We start from the raw sequence: 21948 nt of genomic DNA, 5'->3' as shown, positions 1-21948 counted from the left end.
ATTCTTCTCAAGTATGGAAATCAGTAAGCTGCAAAGCTTAGGCAGAGAGCAGAACTAGTAAGTAAGGCCACAGCCCTTTCTGGCAAAGCATTACGCCTGCCACTAACCTCCCTGGGGCTGGGGAGCCCCTTATTCCTGCTCACTGACTGCAGAAGGGAAGGAGATGAGATGCTTGTAGATGGCTATAGAAGCCTCTGCATAGTGATCTTGAGGAGTTATTTTTGGTTGCCCTTAGGAACTAGTGAAATATGAGGTATACTGAAATAATTCACCAGGTCCAGAAAAGCCTTATAGCCTGTGCATCTTAGGTGAGAGAACAGCTAGCACCAGACAACAAGAAAAAGAAAAAACACCAGTTGTTCAAATTAGTTCACAACCATATTTGGCTGAAAAACAATGGCCACATACTTAAAAGTCAATGGGAGAGAACCTAGATGATAACAAATAAATCTTTATTTTTATCATTACAAAGTGAGAGTAAGTCAAGCCCGGAAAAGGCCTTTAAGGGTAGTCCTATCAATACTTTAAAAAACAGGAATATTTTCAGGCTCCATTATTTCTAAATTTAACATAAATACTTTGCTACAGACAATTATAGTAGCTGAACTTACCGTAGTAAATTCTGCATTGAATCTTTGAGGGTTCTGAAAATTAGTTTCCAGTTATATTCTAAATAGTTTAGAGCATGGATGACAACATTTTTATGTGAAGGGCCAGATGGTAAATATTGTAGGCCTTTATAGGTCATACAGCCCCTAGCATAATTACTCAACTCTGCCACGGAGTACTTCAAAAGCAGCCATAAACGATTCATAAATAAATGAGCTTGACTGTGTTTAAATAAAACTTTTAAAATTCACAGACATACTTGAATTTTGTGTAAGTTTTATGTGTCACAAAATATTACTCTTTTTTTTTTTTTTTTGAAGGGGTTTCACCATGGTGGTCAGGCTGGTCTTGAATTCCCGACCTCAGGTGATCCGCCTGCCTTGGCCTCCAAAATGCTTCGATTATAGGCATGACCCACCATGCCCGGCCATTACTCTTCTTTAGATTGTTTTCAACCATTTAAATATATTATAGCCATTCTTAGCTCATGAAGGGAGGCAAAAGCAGGCTCAGACTGCTCATCTCCAGGCTAGATCTGTGGTTCTCAAGGGGAGTCCCCAGGGTAGCAGCAGCATCTAGGACCAATTTAGAAATGCAGATTATCTGGTTCCACCCAGACCTACAGAATCAGAAATGCTGAGGCTAATGCCCAGCAATCTTGGTTTGACAAGCCCTCCTGGTGATCCTTAAACTTTATATCAGGAGTCCCCAAACTACGGCCCGCGTGCGGCCCCCTAAGGCCATTTATCCGGCCCCCCCGCCGCACTTCAGGAAGGGGCACCTCTTTCATCAGTGGTCCGTGAGAGGAGCACAGTATGTGGCGGCCCTCCAACGGTCTGAGGGACAGTGAACTGGCCCCCTGTGTAAAAAGTTTGGGGACGCCTGCTTTATAGTTTTGAGAATTACAGGCGTGGAGCAGTACTTCTCCACCTTCAGATGCATAGGAATCACCTGGGGATCTTGTTAAATCACACATCCTGACAAGCAGGTCTGTGGTGGGAGGTTCTGCATGTGTTACAAAGCTCCCATCTGATGTGGATTCTGGGGATCCCCCAGGACTGCATTTTGAGTGTCAAGAACCTAAGAATTTCTTAATTCACATATATATATTTAAATCACAATAGATCATACTTTAATTTGGGGGGCTGGTTTTTAAACTTGACATGTGGCTGTTCCCCATGTTATTAAACATTCTTATATAGCACAATTTATTTTGTTTTTTTTTTGTTTACAGCACAAATTTTAATATAAAGATGCTCAAAATGTAGTCTACATTATTCAAGGAGCTACTTAAATAACATTAAATAGTACAACAGAAACTGCTATGTGAAAACATGGGCATCAACATATATTTGAGATTGGGAGAGGTGAGCAAGGTATCCAAAAAAAGATTATCCAAAAACTGCATTTTAACAGATAAAAATATATTGGCCAGACATACATAAGAAGGGAGAGCAGAGCAGGTTGAGAAGCAGCAGCATGTGGTGTACACAGAAGGGTAAAAGGACACCTGCAAGTTACTCAGTACTCCTCGGGGCATGAGATGTCTTGGAGAAAAGTGCGTGGAGACTGTGCTGGACAGTTGGCTGTACTTACTGGTGACAAATATAACTGGAAAAGCATAACCACTAAAACTTACAAAACTTACACAAATCGATCAGGTCAACACTCAACCTCTACTGAATGATCAAAGATGAGAAAAAGAGCAACACTCGTAAAAAGATGAGCTTCATTAACAATCGGTTAACTAAATATATCACTCCACCTTTAATTAAAATATGAAAATAAAATCCAATTTGAAAAGCAGGCTAGTGACAGCTTTATGAATGCCCCGGTAATGGCACCGTATTTTCTGAAAGATACACAGGCAAGAGCTACTAAGCAGACGAATTCCTATGACTCAGAAACTCTAGTTTTGAAGTTCTGGAAATATCTTAATGAAGTTAACTGAAGTAAAGGGGAAGGATTTACAAGTTAGCTCTTCATATAAATGGGGGAAAAAAGCAAATTCAATATTAATAACTTAAACTGATAGAAAACTGATACATGGACAACTATAAATACAAAATAGTATCTACATGTAACATTATGTTAAGTATCAATACAACATTGTAACACAATAGGTTCCCAGTATGGTATCTCTAAGAGTGCCAAGTATAGCAATAGAGGTACATGGGCTATCCTCTACATTTTAAAGAGGTTAATGGAAATTATGCATTTATTTGCAATAAAGTACACAGACATTTACTTACTTCTTTAGTTACGTCAACTCAGTGTGGTGATAACCAGTTGCTACACAGCATGCTATATATGAAATGCAATACATGTCTTTGCTTTTTAAAAAATAGTAAACAAATCATTACTTAACATAGTTTAGATATAAGTAAAAACATGGGTTCCACAGAGTTCTGTAGAAATGACCAAAAATGGTCCTTAGGAATAAAAAGGTTATAGAATAGTGTGGAAATTAATGTAGTTGTTGGCACTAATCTGCTATAAGTATAATTTAAAGCAAAAGAAAAAAGTTGTTTTTATGATTTACACTTACCAATCCTTCAGCTGGGTTCTGCTTCTCAACCAGTTTATTATTCTTTGTACAGTCATCTTCTGAACGAATACTGCCCTCAGGTTTTTGATTCAAAAGAAAAGATGCCTTTTTATTTTTCAACAAGTGTTTCAGAAGTTCATTCCCTGAGTCTCCTTTGGCAGCAGGGGCCCCAACAGAATGAGGAGGACTCTGTGCTGAGGAGACAGGACAGGCTACAGCGTTTCCTTCTACCTTACCACTATTCTGTTCCTCCACTTTAGGCTCCTCTTGGCCCGGGCATGACTCTGTCTCAGCCTTTTCCAGTTTTATCTCTTCTACTTTGGCAGGGGCTTCCATGGAGGGCTTATCTACCTCTGAATTTACATAAGTCTGTTGATTTGGAGTTGCTTGTGAGAAATCACTATTAGGCAGTTTGCTCTCTAATTCTGTACACAGCTGGCCTGCTGCCACATTGGGAGTGGATGGGCCCGCTGGTTCCACCAACTCTTGCTCTGCCTGTTGAAGATGCTCACTGGGTGTGCTCACTGCAGGAGTAGAGGTAGTTTCTGAGATGCTTGGAGTTGGTGGAGCAGTTATATCTGAATGGGGAGTTGATGGAGCCTTGGTGGATTCTGCATCATCATCTTTTTTCTTTTTTCTTGTTCTTTTCTTTTTCCCTTTTTCCTCTGGGATTATATCAGAATACAACTGAATGAGAGATTGGGTTGATCCCGCATAACTCTGTCCATGGGTTATACTAGGGTCTTGGCCACATGGGAGACTGCTGTTAGCTACTGGAGGTGCTGCTGGTAAAGCAGGTGTAAAAGAAGGCCTCACTGGGGACTGTTGGAAGCTGGTCCCAGAAAGATTTCCATGTCCCTGCTTAACAGAAGAAAAATTTGGGCTTCCAACAGGGATTGATGGTGAATCAGGAACAAATGAAGGAGGTCCTACCTGCCTTCGCTCATTAGTTTGCATGAAACTTTGAGCAGAGGGTGAATTAATTGATCCTTGTTGTATATTCTGCTGCTGTAAAACCTGCCCCATTTGCTGCTGGTGTTGTGGAGACTGCTGAAGGGGTCTTGGAGGCTGCATGAAATCACAAGGTAAGTCAGAACTGTAGAAGGGAATCTGGGACACAGATGTCCTACTACTACTTATTTCAGAGCCCACCACGCCATGCTGCTCCATTTCCATCCTCTGCTGCAAAGCTCTTTGTCTATCTACTTCTTGCATGAGTTGGATTCGTTGTCTCTCTTGCTGTTCTCGTAAACGTTCCTTACGTTCCCGTTCTTGAAAACTTTCACTAAAGGGATTGTTGTCATCAAATTCTACCCGAGGTGGTGGTCCACTCTGCGGATTGGCATTTGACACTGTCCCTGGGGCTGATGTACACGTTTTTAATGGTAATTGGGCAACTGGGGGCTGAATTCTAGGAGGATTGAGGGGAAGGTGAGCAGAAGCACTGTTGGGTTGCCATCCAGGTAAACTGGGCATTCTAACAGGGCTAGTATGCCCAGAAATAACTGCTGTGTGCTGCTGGTGCTGAAGCTGCTGTGGCACCATGGGAAAGGCGGGTTGGCTCATGGTGGGTGGAGTGGCACCTGGAATTAGGGGTGGCTGGGGCTGGACACCAGGCATGAGGGTAGGTGGGGCCATCGCACATTGCTGCTGTTGTTGCTGCTGTTTGATCCGATAATCTTCAATCAATTCAGCATGTTCCTTCTGTTGTTTACGAATCTGGAATAACAAAATGCATCACTGCTGATTTACATACAGCATAGGTATTGAACTAAAACACTGGCTGATGACTTTGGTTGAAGTTATAGATAGGGCAGTTTGGTCCTGTAGAAGCAAATCTATTTTGCTTGGGCAAGTGCAAAAATCACACAAAAAATGAATTGATAAGCCTTAACTAAAGACTATCAATCTCTTTTACCAACAGGATTTTTATAAAGGTATCTGTAAAAGCACTTCACATATGAAATATCGAAAATATTTTTGTAAAGTAAGTATTAAAATCTCACGGTGAAACTTATATATACTATTTATATTACACATCAAAAATACCAAACAATAAACAAAGGTTTCACAGGAAGCAGCTAATTTTGATGTCCTAGAAATTACATTATACACAATGTTAGAATAACAGACTTACCTCAAACTTTAACCATTTAAATGTTGATTTGATTTCTTAAACATATAGATTGTGTAACATTTTAAGACAAGATAAATTACCAGCACAAATATCACAATCCCCCCAAAATTAAAAAGACTAGATTTGTATAACACTTTGAATCTAATAGGTAACACTCAAATTATAATTTTTGAAATCTATACAAGCTCTGAGGTAATATTTTGAATAGCTTGTAAATAATCTCTTAATATAATGGCTGACTAGTATCAATTAATTAATTAATTCCAAAAACCTTTGTGTTCCAATGTGCTCAATACTACAGACCAAATATCAATCAACATGCACTCTGTTCTAGAGGACCACACCATCTCATTCAACAAACTATGGAAAGGAGGAATGCTAAACGATGTGCTTATTTTTCAATGTCATTCAATTTTTAGATAAATATTATGCTAATATACTAAACCAGGGGTTCTAATAGTTTTTCAATGCTTTTTCTTGGGTTCCCCAAGTAGACTAACATTTTCTGCAAATAATGGTATTTGATCTCTTCTTCAATAGTTGTGTAATTCCTATTTCATCTCCTTATTTTTCCTGGCCAGTTAACTGGTTAGAAATAAGAAATTACCATTGGTTGGTGAAGCCATAAGAAAGCACAGAAAGCACGTACAACCATATCTGGGATACATAAAGTGGTCATCCATGTCTTTCCCATGACATTTTATAATACTTTTTAAAACATTACCATCAACTGCTTATCTTGATATGACACTGGGTCTTTGGCAGAGTGGATTAAAAAGAAAAGAAACCTTGTATTCTGTAATAATTCTAGTTTTTAAACTGGAATTATAATCATCTTATTGTTGGTATGTTATTGTGGCAGCTGTGGTTTGAAGTTAAGATACCTGAGTCCAAATTCCTAACCTAATAGTTAGTTCTGAGCAAACATGTACAATAGTTTTTTGGTTTTTTGTTTGGTTTTTTTGAGACAGTTTTGTTCTCATTGCCCAGGCTGGAGTGCAATGGCACAATCTCAGCTCACCACAGCCTCCGTCTCCCAGGTTCAAGCCATTCTCCTGCTTCAGTCTCCCAAGTAGCTGGGATGCCTGGCCAACATGCCTGGCCAATTTTTTGTATTTTTATTTGAGACGGGGTTTCGCCATGTTGGCCAGGCTGGTCTCGAACTCCTGGCCTCAGGTGATTCACTTGCCTTGGCTTCCCAAAGTGCTGGGATTACAGGCATGAGCCACCACGCCCAGCCACATGTACGGTGTTTATAATCTCTACAATCAATCAGTTTGTAAAATGGTGATAATACTAACCTCAGAGTTACAGATAAGACAATGTAATTGGAAGTGCTTCCTAGAGTATTCATTATAGAGAGTACTCAAATTTTTTTTTTTTTTGAGATGGAGTCTCACTCTGTTGCCAGGCTGGAGTGCAGTGGTCTGATCTCAGCTCACCACCACCTCCAACTCCCTAGTTCAAGTGATTCTGCTGCCTTAGCCTCCCAAATACCAGGGACTACAGATGCACGCCATCACGCCCAGCTAATTTTTATATTTTTAGTAGAGACACGGTTTCACCATGGTGGCCAGTCTGGTTTGAAACTCCTGACCTCAAGTGATCCACCCACCTCAGCCTCCCAAAGTGTGGAATTACAGGCACGAACCACCGTGCCTGGCCTGAACCTAAGTTTTTAATTTACTTGGGTAATTATACCTAGGAATTGGCTCTGAATCAATTTCATACACTATTGTTTTATTTTAAATAAAATTTTTACATGTTTCCTCTTTTCCAGTATATTATCCAGTTTGAAAATTCTGATAAACATCTGGTTTATGACAGAAGATAATGGCAAAATGATTTCATTTTTCTGGAATGAGTCCTTCACATAATATACACCAATGTATTTTAAGACCAAAACATTGGCAAGTAATAATAGTATCAACTCCTAGGAAACAAAAATACTTCCTGGTTCCCCCATACTTGCTCCCAGCTAAACCCAATATCTCTCCATGAGCTCAGTCCTCAGTTAAGTTGAATATTCTCAAATGATGTATAATGGTCTTTGTGGTGATTTCTTAGTGCAGAAAAAAGAATAATGTCTCCAACTATAAGAAGGTTAAAAATAGTTCTTCAAAGTCAAAATTATGAGACTCAATCTCTTCTCTTTCATGGATTTAGTATGTACTGTGACCATCACTCTAAGCAAAGGACTGGAACTGTTATGGCTCCAGTTACTAAGAGGTCTCAGAGCTGCCGCTTTTTAGCAATGTATTTTTATATAACATTTAAAACTAGTCAAAAAAAATCACTAGTCAAAATCACTAATGAATGACACATCATTAATTGTTCATAGTTTCTATTTTGCAAACCTATTTATTACCTGTTCTAGCTGTTTCTGAACCATGCTTTGCTGCTCAGTAACATGCTTGAGTTGTTCTGCATCTTCCTCTGGAAATTCACGCCCAGCTTTCTTGGCAGTACGTTGTTTAGCTGAAAGAGCCTTCTTAGATTTTCTGTGAGCACCAATTTGTTCTTCGAGATACTTCTGCTGCATCTGAAGCAGCTGTTGGGTCTCCTGGAGCCACTCTTCATACTGCTTACGCTGTGAATCATCTGAGGAAAAATTACAATTTGTGTTAATTTTCTAAAGGGTCCAACGTTGTAAGTTACATAAATCTATTCTGTAAGGAAGTAGTTTCACCATGACCATTTAATAGAAAATTTGAAAACACTATACTAAATATTAGACCATTATGTAATGATAAAATATCAGATCTTATAAAAATATTTAATTGTGAAAGTCAGAGAATGCGCATTCTTAGGATACTGGTTAACTCAGCACTTATAAATATCACAAATCCAATCTTGGAAAAGCAGAAGACTTATGCAATGGAATTCTCTTTTTACTAAACAAATTCTCTACCCTATAAGCCAAATTACATACTAAGGTATATATGCATTTTATGAATAAAACTTCACATATTTTGAAGAGACAAAGACATATCCCATTAAGGTCTAGCAAACAGACTAGGAAATCACTTCCTAAGTTAATTTTCCTGAGTTTGATTAAGTTCTTTCCTATTTCTTAATAATGGAAAAATATTCTAAATGGAGAGGGAGGGAACCCAGAATGCTTTAAAAGGGAATAAAGTCTATGACTTAAAAAGGAAATCCGTAAGTTAAAAACATTGGTAATTATTATTAATTCTGTAATTTATATATTTTTTTAAATAAGGGGAGGGAATAGTTAACCGAGCAAAATACTTTCTACGTTCACAACTTCCATTAATACTCCCCAAATGGTAATCTGTCTCATTTTGTACCAATATTCTCTTCTTTATTCTTTAAGGGCACTTTATTTCATTGATACCAAGTCCAAGGCAGGGGGAGGGGAAAGTCATCATATGTGGTGAAATTCTGAATATACCTTTTTGACTCACTATGAGACAAAGGAATGAATAAATACATTTCTAAGGACATTCGATGATAACATTAATGATAAGAGAATATTGTCATACAGTAAGAATCCAACCAAAGCCAATGGGCACAATAAAGCCAGAAAAAGCCAGTTGGTATAGTCGTTTACTTGTTTTTAATGCAAATGTGGATTCAAATTATAGTAATAATTAATGTAGGGGGAATTTTAAAGGTCAGACTTTGGGTTTGTTCCTAAACCCAGAAGTTCCAGTACATGTATGAACTTGAAATCTAGTCTACTAAATTTGATGGGCATTTTTTTAAGAACAGGCTTTTTCACAAGATTTCAGAAGTTCTGCTTCTGGTAGAATGAGACCTACCGCAAGGAAAGCCTTTCTGGTTTCTGGAACCAGGAGAGCAGAGGTGAGCAAAATGAAAAATAATGGTGAAAAAAAAGTTAGCTAAACAGTCTGAAGATTTCAGAAAGGTTCAGTTTGGGGAGACCTTTAAATACTATCCTGAACCACCTTGGGACCCCTGCAGATAACTAGAAAGGATTCAGGGGTACCTTGCATACCTGACCTTCACACCATGCTGCTAACCCAACTTATTGCTAAGTATATTCCCTTTGTTTTTCCCATTTAGTGTCCTCGTCACTTAGGAAGACAGTTCTTAGAGCAAAACATCGCTTAATTCTATAGGTTGTAAAGTGCCCAATCTATATACAAAAACAGCAACAACAATATTGAAGAGAATGGGGAAGATGTTTTTACTGTATTAAAATACTCTAACTCTAATTCTTCATGCACAGCGGAAAAAAGCAATGAAAACACACGCCTTGAAGAAGAGGTGCCTAATAGGACAGTGACGTTTAGTAAGACATGAGGGCACCTGGGCTTGAACTGACATACCTACACTCACTTCAGGTTTAGAACAGCACACATAGAGTGCAGACAAGCAATCCCCAGAAAACATTAACTTATTAGATTTATACTTACTGACAAAGCCTGGACCAAAATTTGGAGGATTAGGCCTAGAAATCTGATGTGTTATACTGCCATCCTAAAATAAGTAAAATTTACAAATATGTTTATTCCACATTTCAGATAAAGGGGGAAGAAACTTTAAAAGAAAGAAAGAAAAAGAAATGGAAGAAAAAACCCTTTAATTTCCTAAGGTATCTTTTAAAGTTTTCATTTTTATAAAAAGTAGAATGATCTTAGTGGTGGCAACCTAATCTGAAAACTTACTACTATCTCTCAACTATTATATTGTCTAGATTTTGACTGAAAAACAATTATGCTTAAGGTAAAGTATTATCAGAAGTATGACACAGGGCAAATAAATTATTGCTAATAATAAGCTAGAGATCCACATTAAAAAAAAATTCTCACTTCTTGATGAAGTTTACCTGGTTTCTTCTTCAATCAAACACAAGTTCCAGATTAACTAAATGCCACTCCACAGCATGGTTATTTATAATAAAAACTAATGTCTCTAACATGCACAAATATAAAGAAAAATATGTTAATAAAAATATTCGTCTTATTTTCTATACACGCCTGTAGTCCCAGCTACCTGGGAGGCCGAGGTGGGAGGACCACTTGAGCCCAGGTGTTTGAGGCCAGCCTGGGCAACACAGCAAGATCCTGTCCCTAAAAAATAAAAACTTAAAAGTATTTATTTAGTTTTATTTTTGAGTTAAAAGTCTTATTTCTTCCAAGTGACTGAACAAGCAGTTACTAATCCCACAACTCCCTGATAATCACCTGACAAATTAAGGTTGAAAAATGTTTATCCAGTTGTCACAAGTTCTCCTTAACATGAGCTGTACACAGGGTAATAAACTATACTAGCAGCCAGAATGTATTGAGTACAATCTTCACAATAATGCAAAGCAGCTCGTTTAACATTTGACAGATTAGAAAACAAGAAGTTAAAAGAATTTGCCCACAGTTGCACAGTAAATTCATAGTGGAACTAGAATTTCTTTAAAAAACTCAGCTACAAAGGCTATCCTTTTCCCATCATATCAAACAGCATCTGTTTCCTCTTTTAATAATGAGAAGGATATAATTATCAGCATATAACTGGCAGCTGAAGAAAGAAAATTTCAGAAGGACATATTCCTCAGTAGGTAGTTCCCTTTTTTTTAAAAAAAAAAATCATCGACAAATATACTACATGAGTTTTACTCCCCGGGACATTGCCTGGGATTAAGAATACAGCATACCTTTCAACAAGGATGAGAAGAAAAAAGGAAAAAACAAATACAGCATGTTGTTTTCTAGTTTTTGTTTGTTTTTTTGAGACAAAGTATCACTCTGTCGCCCAAGCTGGAGTGCAGTGGCGGGATCTTGGCCCACTGCAACCTCTGCCTCCTGGGTTCAAGCAATTCTCCTGCCTCGGCCTCCCAAGTAGCTTGTACTATCAGCATGAGCCACCACGCCCAGCTAATTTTTGTATTTTTAGTAGACACAGGGTTTCACCATGTTGGCCAGGCTGGTACTTCTGACCTCGTGATCTGCCCGCCCTGGCCTCCCACAGTGCTGGGACTACAGGCATGAGCCACTGTGTCTGGCCATTTTCTAGTATTTACAGAAGTTTTACATTTTAAAATAATGGGTTTAATTCTAAAATGCAAGACATGAAAATGTCCTTCTGGAGTTAAAAATTAGCAAATAAAACCAAAAGTCCTGAGCATCTGGTTTTCCCATCAAGTGACTTTTTTACCCTTAAATATATAGATCCTTTTCAGAAATCACAGACAATTTTGTAACGTTAATTTGTCTTTTGTTTAAAAAGTAATAAAATGTCTTTTTGGTTATTTTTGACTTTGCTGATAATATGTCTTGGCAGTCTTCTAAGGCTACCATTTAGGTTAATGCAAAAGTAATTGCAGTTTCTGCCACTGGCGAATAGCAATGGCGAATAGTGTATGGTGAAAACCGTGACTAGTTTTGCACCAACCTATACTACTCTCTAGCCTTAGGCCTTACTATAAAGCATGAGTTTGCTGGGAAACAGAAAAGCGTGCTTTCTAGAGTGACTCATTACAGGCAGTCTTACCTGAGGAATGGCCTGTGTTCCAAGGTTCTGCCCTTCACTATTCTGTGTTCCAGTTACCACCTGGCCCATAAAAGGGAACCTATCAAAACAGGGCACACAAGTATCAAATGATGAGCATTTAGAAATTATTAATATTAATTTAAAACTAAATTAGGTGCTTAACAACTTTCTCTTCCAAAGCAGAGCAGTGGCAATTTCTTCATCAAAACACTAAAGCCTCACCTTTCATGTACCGAGCAGATTTGACCCTCACTGTACTTCTATGAAGTGTGTGCTCTTAGTACCCTCACGTTACTTATGAGGAAAGTAAGACTCAGAGATATTCCTTAACCTTCCCCACGAAGACTAACAAGTAGGGCTGCAGCAAGAAAAACTGACTCTCTAGAGGTTTACTCTAGAGGTTTTCTATTATGTGCCTCACTCTACGATGAAATGAATTCAAGCCTTCAGAATAAAAATAAGTTGATTTATATTTTATAACATAAATTCTAAGAAAATGTTTTCTTGTTTCAATCTTTATTAAAAACTAATTGGCAGCTTAGCTTTTTTGTTGTTGTTTTGAGATGGAGTCTTGCTCTGTCGCCCAGGCTGGAATGCAGTGGCACCATCTCAGCTCCCTGCAACCTCCGCCTGACAGGTTCAAGCAATTCTCTGCCACAGCCTCCCGAGTAGCTGAGATTACAAGCATCCGCTACCATGTCCAGCGAATTTTTATATTTTTAGTAGAGACGGGGTTTCACCATCTTGTCCAGGCTGGTCTTGAACTCCTGACCTTATGATCCACCTGTCTCAGCCTCCCAAAGTGCTGGGATTACAGGAGTGAGCCACCACACCAGCTTAGCTAGTCTATATTCTAAAGGAAAAGATATTTTCTAATTTAAGAAGTTTCTTAGGTTTCTATAACTAATGTTAAAGCAAATCAAAAATTGATGACTGACCAAGATCAGTCTACATGGTTAAACGTATTTGGAGAAATGTTACTTATTATAATTAAAACTATGAAAACTTCACAGAAACATTACTGCTTACACGAAAATATTTCCTCCGAAGTTATCAAATGCTTTAATATACCAAGACACACATAAAATTTTCAAAATGTATTCCAAATGCTGTATATTACTATTAAAGTACTATTAGGATATAGAATATATTTTTAAATTTTTTACTCAGGTTTTTCATTCATCACCCCACCCTATACTACAGGTCTGGTCTAAATGATCTCCTAATCCAAATATCACACATGGTCTATCATCCTAATTCAACATATCACACTACTCTACAAAGGGACTATCACTTCCATTTCTACAAAAAAGTCAGTAGAATGGTAAGCTGTATACCTGATATATGACTAATGTATTTACCTGACAGAGATATGATGCTCAAAGAACATTGGATGCTGAAATGCCTCAAATTCTGAGGTCCATATTTAAAACTAAGTGCTGGCCAGGCATGGTGGCTCACACATTTAATCCCAGCACTTTGGGAGGCCGAGGCAGGTGGATTACCTGAGGTCTAGAGTTCGAGATCAGCCTGATCAGCATGGTGAAACCCTGTCTCTATTAAAAATACAAAAATTACTCATGCCTATAATCCCAGCAGTTAGGGAGGCCGAGGCAGGTGGATCACGAGGTCAAGAGATCGAGGCCATCCCGGCTAATATGGTGAAACCTTGTCTCCACTAAAAATACAAAACTGGTCAGGTGCGGTGGATCACACCTGTAATACCAGGACTTTGGGAGGCTGAGGTGGGTGGATCATGAGTTCAGGATATTGAGATCATCCTGGCCTACACTGTGAAACCCCATCTCTACTAAAAATACAAAACTTAGCTGGGCGTGGTGGCATGCACCTGTAGTCCCCAGCTACCTAGGAGACTGAGACAGAAAAATCACTTGAACCAGAGAGGCGGAGGCTGCAGTGAGCTGAGATTTCACCACTGCACTCCAACTGGACAACAGAGCAAAACTCTGTCTCAAAAACGAACAAAAAAATTAGCTGGGCATGGTGGCACATGTCCATAATCCCAGCTACTCTGGAGGCTGACACAGGTGGTGGTTGCAGTGAGCCAAGATCAGGCCATTGCACTCCAGCCTGGGCAACAAGAACAAAACTCCATCTCAAAAAAAAACCCCAAAAAACTAAGTGCTAAATAAAACTCAGCGTTGCCAGGCGCAGTGGCTCATGCCTGTAATTCCAGCACTTTGGGAAGCCGAGGTGGGTGGATCACCTGAGGTAAGGAGTTCAAGACTAGCCTGACCAACATGAAGAAACCCCATCTCTACTAAAAATACAAAAATTAAAAAAAAAAAAAAAAATTAGCTGAGCATGGTTGTGCATGCCTGTAATCTCAGCTAGCGGGGAGGCTAAGGCAGGAGAATTGCTTGAATCTGGGCCGCAGAGGTTGCGGTGAGCAGAGATTGCACCATTGCACTCCAGCCTGGGCAACTAGGCTGAAACTCTGTTTCAAAAAAAACAAAAAACAACAAAAAAAGTATTTCCTTCTGTTTTGAATACAGGTAGAAATTACAGTATTATTAACAGTATCATAACTATTACCAATAGAAGACAGATTTTTTTCCTATAAAGTGTTGCAGGCACCTAATAGATTAGTTATGTTCATCATTACTTTCAAATTATGGTTTACTGCTAAATTTGTTAATACTTTAAGAAGCATATGTACTATAAATTTAATTATATTTTAATAACTATATTTCAAGTATAATTTATTTCCTTTGTAATACTATGTTTAAAATTTTCTGCATATAAAACACTGAAAATTTCAAAGGCTTCACTGAAAAGATTTTATGTCTTAAAAAGATTTAAGACATAAAACAGGAACCTCTATGATAGAGGAATTGTGTTAATAAATATTGCTTAATAATGAAAACCGTTAGAAACCACTATCTCTACTTTGATGTCAAAAATGCTTCTTAACCATGTTCAAAATATCTCAACAATTGAAAAGAACTATACCCTTAAGAATTCCAATTTCTTTGAAGTATATACATCTTAAATTCATGCAAATTTTATATTCAATTCTATAATCATCCACATTTCTTTTTATATAAAGTTTTCAACAAGATACTTAGGCTAAATTGAGGCTCTACGCTTACATTACTGACAGAGGTCTTCATATAATATACATAAGACTCATTCACGATGCTTGCTAAAAATAGAGACACAGAGGCAACCATCTCCAGATATTCCTATTTAGTAAGAATGCAGTAGAGCAAAAGGATCTACATTAAAAAAAAAAAAAAATTACCACGTAATTCTCATGGTAGTCCATGATCAAAATTTAAGAAACAGTGCCCTGTAGTTATTACCCTTGGGGGACATAATTTCAAAACTTCAGATATTCAAATAACCCCTATTGTCTTCCTTGACGCGTAATTTCTACTTTTCTCCTAAGAAAGAAAAGACAAGCTATGCAGTTCCTAACTTCCTAACTGTCCTCTTATTTAGTCCTTATAACTTCCTCTTTGTGATTCAAAAGCACTTTGGGGACATTTTATTTCAGAGCTGAATTTACGGTTGCCTTATCACTCTGGTGTCTTAACTGAAAAAAAATCTTAGTTAACGTGAACAATTCTAAAGGTATTTAAAAGAGCACACGCTTAAATACCATGACTTGAGTAATCGGGAAATCCTATCTTCTAAATCTTTTTAAGATGTTTTACGTTTACATCCTTGAGACTAATGCTTTTACACTGGTTCTTACATTAATTTCTCACATTGGTATAGCATTTTATATCTGATCATATCCGGCTGATGCCACGACAACTTTAATAGTATTGTTCATTCCTAGAACAAAGGCTTTCAATTTTCTGTATGTTTTTTCTAAAAACTGGTAATGATTTCACAAATGTCTAGATGCCCAGTAAACATAAGCAGCTCCTGCACCTACCTGCTCATCACCATTGGTGGCATGCCCAGATTGTTTTGTGCCATCACTTTATTTATGCCTTTAAGGGCCACCATTTTGGCTTTCATTATAGGATCTGTAATTGCATCAAAATCTAAAGAAGAAATATAAAGTTACTTATTTCATAGTAATTGGTTTAAGGTACACTAAGAAGTAATTCAAATATCACAAACATTATATAATTTAAAGGCTCTTAAACTTTATTGTTTAATAATCATTATAGATTTCTGAGATGGCAAGCTTATCCTGGGTTTAATCAAATCTCAGTAATCCTTAATTGAATCATGCTTTAATACCTTAATCCTGCAGGAATTAAAACAAAAAGTCAAATTTAAGGGAGATTCTAAGTAATAATCTAAAGCAGTGCAGTTAATTCCCTTTCACCCAAACTTTTGCATATTGCTAATCAGAATGGCTTCTTTAGTAAATGTAACAACACAAGAATTTGCAATGCTAAGGAATTCTACTAAATTAGTCATCACTCCTAAAAGAATAATGTAGCAATTTCTTAAAGTTATACACACACAATAAGAAGCTACTAAGAAAAAACTTATTTGTATCTAAATGAAAAAAAGGGAGCAAAATGATGAAATTGGGGACTACATAAAATGAAATGTCCATTTTATTTAGAATAAGGCACACTTAATTTTAAGTAAGTGTGGTTCTTACATTAGACATGTGCCCTCTGATTGCTAATTCTTATTCTTAGAGACACTGAGGCATTTTGACTGTATTGCTTTTGTTTTTAGAATCAGTAAACCATTCAAAACAAGTTAAAGAGGTTTATATAGCAAAAATTACCAAGCATTTGTTGTACACAAAAGGACAGTAAGAAGCATTATTTCTACCATATTTTACTTAACTTCATCCTTCCAGGACTGAAAACATACAGCAACAATGGTTGGAAGGTAAGAACTAAAAAGACGAGTTTCTATTAAACAATTCCATAAATAATAGAATTGAGTGAAGTTTGCAACCCAGTTTCGAATCTCTCTCTTTTTTTGGAGATGGAATCTCGCTCTGTTGCCCAGGCTGGAAGGCAATGGAGTGATCTCGGCTCACTTCAACTTCCACCTCCCATTCCCTTGCCTCTGCTTCCCCAAATACCTGGAACTACAAGAGCACGCTGGTATGTCCAGCTGATTTTCTGTATTTGTCTTTTTCTTATTATACTTCAAGTTCTGGGATATTTGTGCAGAATGTGCAAGTTTGTTACACAGGTATACACGTGCCATGGTGGTTTGCACACCCATCAACCTGTCATTTTACATTAGGTATTTCTCCTAATGCTATCCCTCCCATATCTCCCAACCCCAACAGGTCAGTATGTGATGTTCCCCTTCCCGTGTCCATGTGTTCTCACTTTTCAACTCCTGAGAGTATGTAGTGTTTGCTTTTATGTTCCTGTTTTCGTTTGCTGAGAATGATGGCTTCCAGCTTCATCCATGTCCCTTGTTGCCCAGGCTGGTCTGAAACTCCTGACCTCAGGTGATTCATCTGCCTTGGCCTCCCAAAGTACTAGGATTACAGGTGTGAGCCACCAGGCCTGACCAATTTCTTTCATTTTAAAGCTCAAGGAGGGGCAGGCATGGTGGCTCACAGCCTGTAATCCCACCACTTTGGGAGGCCAAGGTGGGCGGATCACCTGAGGTCAGGAATTCAAGACCAGCTTGGACAACATGGGAAAATCCCCTGCCTCTACTAAAAATATAAAAATTAGCCAGGCATGGTGGCACATGCCTGTAGTCCCAGCTACTTGGGAGGCTGAGGCAGGAAAATCACTTGACCCCAGGAAGCAGAGGTTGCAGTGAGCCAAGATCGCGCCACTGCACTCCAGCTTCGGTGACACAGTGGGACTCCATCTCAAAAAAAAGCTCAAGAAGGAACAGAAAAACTCAGTGCTCTATTCCAATTGTAATTCTAATAATGAAATCTTATAAACATATCGCATGCCACTCTAATACCCATAGCAATATATGTTGAGACTCAAGGAAATTCCTACCAATATTAGGGAAGAATGGTTCTGATCGCTGACGAATCATGGCTTGCATCTGTCTTTGCTGCTGCTGTTCTTGCCTTTCTTGATCCAAAAGATCCTGTAGAAGTAGAGGCTGTTCTTCCAGAAGAAGGGGCCTCTCTCTATTCTGCTGTGCTAATGTTTGAGGAGGAATCATTAATTGTTGGGGTCCAGACATGCTACTGGTACCAGACTGACTTGTTAGAGGCACGGTTTGAGTTGTAGGTTTTCCTGTCCCCATACTGTGGTTAACTGTTGCCTGGCCTGGAATGAATCCTGGATTTAACTGCACACCCTGAGAAAAGACATGGTTTACCCTAGAAACCACTGTTACATTAGAATTCATGGTATTATCCAAAACATGGCCAGGTGGTGCTATTAAAGGAGGCAAACTTGACACATGATTGGTTGGTGAGGCCGGCAGAGTTGGTGGTGGAGACCCCAACGGCCTGATGTCTGAATTATCAGATTTTTCATTAGCAAGCAAACTTGAGAGAACTGGAGTTGATCCAGTTATGCCACAAGAGTTTATAACATCTTGAGCAGGTAGTTGAGTGGATCCTTGAATGACATTTGCACTGGAGCCAGTAGTTTCTGGATTAGTTCTTTTCTCAAGTAGATCTGGATCACAAGGATGCAAAGAAGTCTTTTCCCCATCATTTAGGTCTGAGTGAGCAGAAACCTGTGAGCAGGGAGTGTCAACATTATCTTTATTCTCATCATTTTTTTCAATTTCACATTTGGATTCAACCTTAGAATTAGGAGACAGTACTTCTGTTTTCACCTCATTGGTAACAGTGGATTTCTTCTGTGGTGAATGTTTATCAGAGAGAACCAGAGTTTTGTCTTCTTGTTCCTTTGTTTTTGGTTCAACGGATACACACTGATTATCTAACTTATCATCAATTGGAAGGTCTAGTTCCTCATTAAACATGCTTTTCTTATCCCCCAGGTCAAGTTCTGGATCTGTATATGCAATGATATCAAACTCTCCAGACCTTAAGAGGTCATCCAGGTTGGGATCATTAGTTTCCAAATTATCTAAAGTATCCAATTCATCTCCTTTGCCATCCTCTGTATCTAAATTTAAATTTTCAAGATCTTCATCATCTAAATCTTTGACTTCAACCCCCTCAAGGTCTTTAACATCCAGTTCTTTCACAGAAGGGTCATCAGAATCAAGTTTTTCTTCTAGACCATCAGAAGGTTGGGTGGTTATCTGTAAGTTATCAGATGTTGTTTCAGATGACACAGATGTTGAGGAAGGAGCCTCTGAAAATTCACCACCTAGCGGATGATTCAGTGTCCTCATGACCACAGAAGATGAATGGACAGAATGACCTTGCTCTTGTTGAGATGGTGGCGCTTGTTCCAAATCTGGGTGCACAGGTAGCTGAGTAGGTAGACACTGAGGAGGTCGCCTCATGGGCTCTGTGTGCCTAGGGCCTGGGAAGTCTGGCCGAGGAATGAAGTTTCCATGTCTTAGATTAGAAGATGCCTCTACAACGCTGCCAGGTGGCGCGCTGAAAGGCAGCCGTTGCCTTCCATCAGGAGCCCTATGTCTCAGTTCAATATATGCTTGGCCCAGTATGTTGTGCTGCTGCACTGGCAGGCTCTGTGGTGAAAAATGCTGAGGAAGTCCAACTGGATTATTCATTTGTGAGTTATTCAAAGGCCTAGGCATATCTACAGATATTGATCTTCTTAACTGTGGAGAAACTCCAGATCCCTGTATTTGCTGAGGAGGCACAAGGAAGCGCTCCTGACTCGGCATGGTACCATGGCTACCTCCTGGAAATCCAAATCTTAAAAAAAAAAAAAAAGAAGCAGAAATTGAGTTAAGCTGAAAAAAAGGAAAAATTTCGATTAAACTGTAGATACAAAATTAGTGTTGCCAAATACAATGACTTACAAAAGCAAAGCTATGGCCATTAAAAAGCATTTATGGGTATTCATATGCAAGTAAGATTTTGCTAGGTATCCTATAATGAATACATATCTGAGCCCTAAAGGCTTAGGATTTAACAGATAACAAAAATGAAGGAACAAGCACCAAGCAGATAAAATCAATTGTTTAGAGATAAGAACAATACTACTGGAGTTTTTCAGGAAGAATTTATTATATCTATATTTAGGGAGGATCAATGAAGCAAGTGGATTTCAGGGGATGTTTGAATGAAGATAGGTCTTATACCTACTGAAGGATTTCAGGCCTCAGTACTGAGACTACAAGGCACAGGTATGACAACAGTATAGACTTAAATTACAGTCAGAGAAAAAGAAAAGTAGGCCTTATCTATAAAGATTAAGTGAATGAACTGTAGGACAATTTTATTTATACTGTGCCTTCTAGACAGCATTACAGGCAACTTACATAAATTATAAAACATAGTAAGAAGCGTAACTTGTAACAAGGTGGAAGAAAAAAAGAAAATTAAGACTAAGATTATAGGCAACTTAGAATATAAAACATAGCAAGAGAAATTATAGCTAAGGTGGAAGAAAAGGAAATTAAAAGTTAAGAATATAATACGGAGATAGATGTAAAACTAAAAAGCGTTATCTTTTTTTTTTTTTTTTTTTTGAGGAGTTGTTTCGCTCTTGTTACCCAGGCTGGAGTGCAATGGCGCGATCTCGGCTCACCACAACCTCCGCCTCCTGAGTAGCTGGGATTACAGGCACGTGCAACCATGCCCAGCTAATTTTTGTATTTTCAGTAGAGACAGGGTTTCACCATGTTGACCAGGATGGTCTCAATCTCTTGACCTCGTGATCCACCCACCTCGGCCTCCCAAAGTGCTGGGATTACAGGCTTGAGCCACCATGCCCGGCCAAAAGCGTATCTTAAAGAACTATTTCCTTATTATAATTAGGGCATGGGTTTGGCTTTGACTTTAGCCATTTTGAAAAAGGAAACATTCTTAGGATTCATCATCACTAACTTACAACCCGATCTCACATGGAAAGTTCCTATAGGGAAAATCCTTTCAGTTTGGAAATCTCTAAAATTTATTATTATGTTTTAAATTGAGAGGCAGTCCTGCTCTATCTCCCAGGCTGGAGTGCAGTGGCGTGACCTCTCAGCTCACTGTAACCTCTGCCTCCCAGGTTCAAGCAATCCTCTCTTCTCCATCTCCCCAGTAGCTGGGGCTACAGGTGCGGTACACGCCACCATGGTCAGCAAACTGCTGTATTTTTACTAGAGGCAGGGTTTCACCACGCTGGCCAGGCTGGTCGCAAACGCCTGACCTCAGGTGATCTGCCCACCTCAGCCTCCCAAGATGCCGGGATTATAGGCAATGAGCCACTGTGCTAGCCTAAAATTAATGTAGAATGTAAAGTTAAAAGGTAGAAATTTGGAGAGAGGACAAGTCTCATCACATCATAGGAGGCTTTGCCTATACAATAGCTACATTCTGAGGATGTCATATGATAAACTACATCATTATGGCTGCAAGGCACTGGTAATATAGTTAATACTTAAAAACAAAGGTAAGGTTTTCAGAGTCTCTAGCGTTCTTAGAGGGGAAAAATGTCTATGACCTCTCATTAACAGAAAATAACTACATATATAAAATCTCAAAGGGCAGAAAGAATTAGAAAGCAGTAGCAGCTTCCTGATTTAACACTAACTTCATTTGTCTATTCCTTTAAAAATTTTTTTAAATTTGTTTAAGAGATGGGGTCTCACTATATTGCCCAGGCTGGTCTCAAACTTCTAGCCTCAAGCATTCCTCCCACCTCGCCTCGGCCAGTAGCTAGGATTACAGGCACAAACCACCACATCCGGCTCTATTTCCCTCTTCTAATAGTAATTTAAGTTTGGCAGGAAATTAAAAGCATTACCTAAATCCATGCGGTCTCATCCCCATACTAGCAACATCAGGAGGATAGGGTCCACGCTGATCTTTTGGGAAAACACCGTATCTAGGTCCTAAAGGGGGGGCGACAGGAGACCTAATGTTCCCAGGATACGGAGGTGGGGGTCTAGTGAAAGCCTGGTTAATATTCTCTGGTTGCCAGTGTTGAAGAGGCCCTGGGTGAGGCACTGCTGGTGAGTCCTGTGACCCCTTCTCCTGTCGACCTGCAATCTTCTTCTGCTGTTGCTGCTGGAGAATGATTTCACGTAACTTCTGCCGCTAAATGGGAAGAAACAAAAATCACTTGGATTTCTGGTAACTAATGGCTTTTCAAAAGGTTACTGGCATTTTATTTTTAGAGATGGGATCTTGCTATGT

The 21948-nt window shown here is 38.7% G+C and overlaps 1 protein-coding gene across 20 annotated transcripts in view; it reads right to left on the bottom strand.

The window, feature by feature from the left end:
- The window catches only part of KMT2C (lysine methyltransferase 2C), a 310436-nt gene that overhangs the window by 27074 nt on the left and 261414 nt on the right, over positions 1-21948 (bottom strand). For all 20 annotated transcript variants that reach the window (XM_074378876.1, XM_074378875.1, XM_074378881.1 and 17 more), the window contains 7 exons: positions 21557-21849; positions 17696-19515; positions 15676-15787; positions 11769-11847; positions 9698-9761; positions 7663-7895; positions 3158-4876 (listed from right to left, as the gene is read on the bottom strand). In XM_074378876.1, the coding sequence (XP_074234977.1) occupies positions 3158-4876; positions 7663-7895; positions 9698-9761; positions 11769-11847; positions 15676-15787; positions 17696-19515; positions 21557-21849 (4320 nt within the window). The remainder of the gene's footprint in view (positions 1-3157; positions 4877-7662; positions 7896-9697; positions 9762-11768; positions 11848-15675; positions 15788-17695; positions 19516-21556; positions 21850-21948) is intronic.

Source organism: Saimiri boliviensis, chromosome 10, assembly GCF_048565385.1.
Source record: "Saimiri boliviensis isolate mSaiBol1 chromosome 10, mSaiBol1.pri, whole genome shotgun sequence".
NCBI classification, from domain to species: domain Eukaryota; kingdom Metazoa; phylum Chordata; class Mammalia; order Primates; family Cebidae; genus Saimiri; species Saimiri boliviensis.
This window is presented reverse-complemented; position numbering and strand designations above follow the sequence as displayed.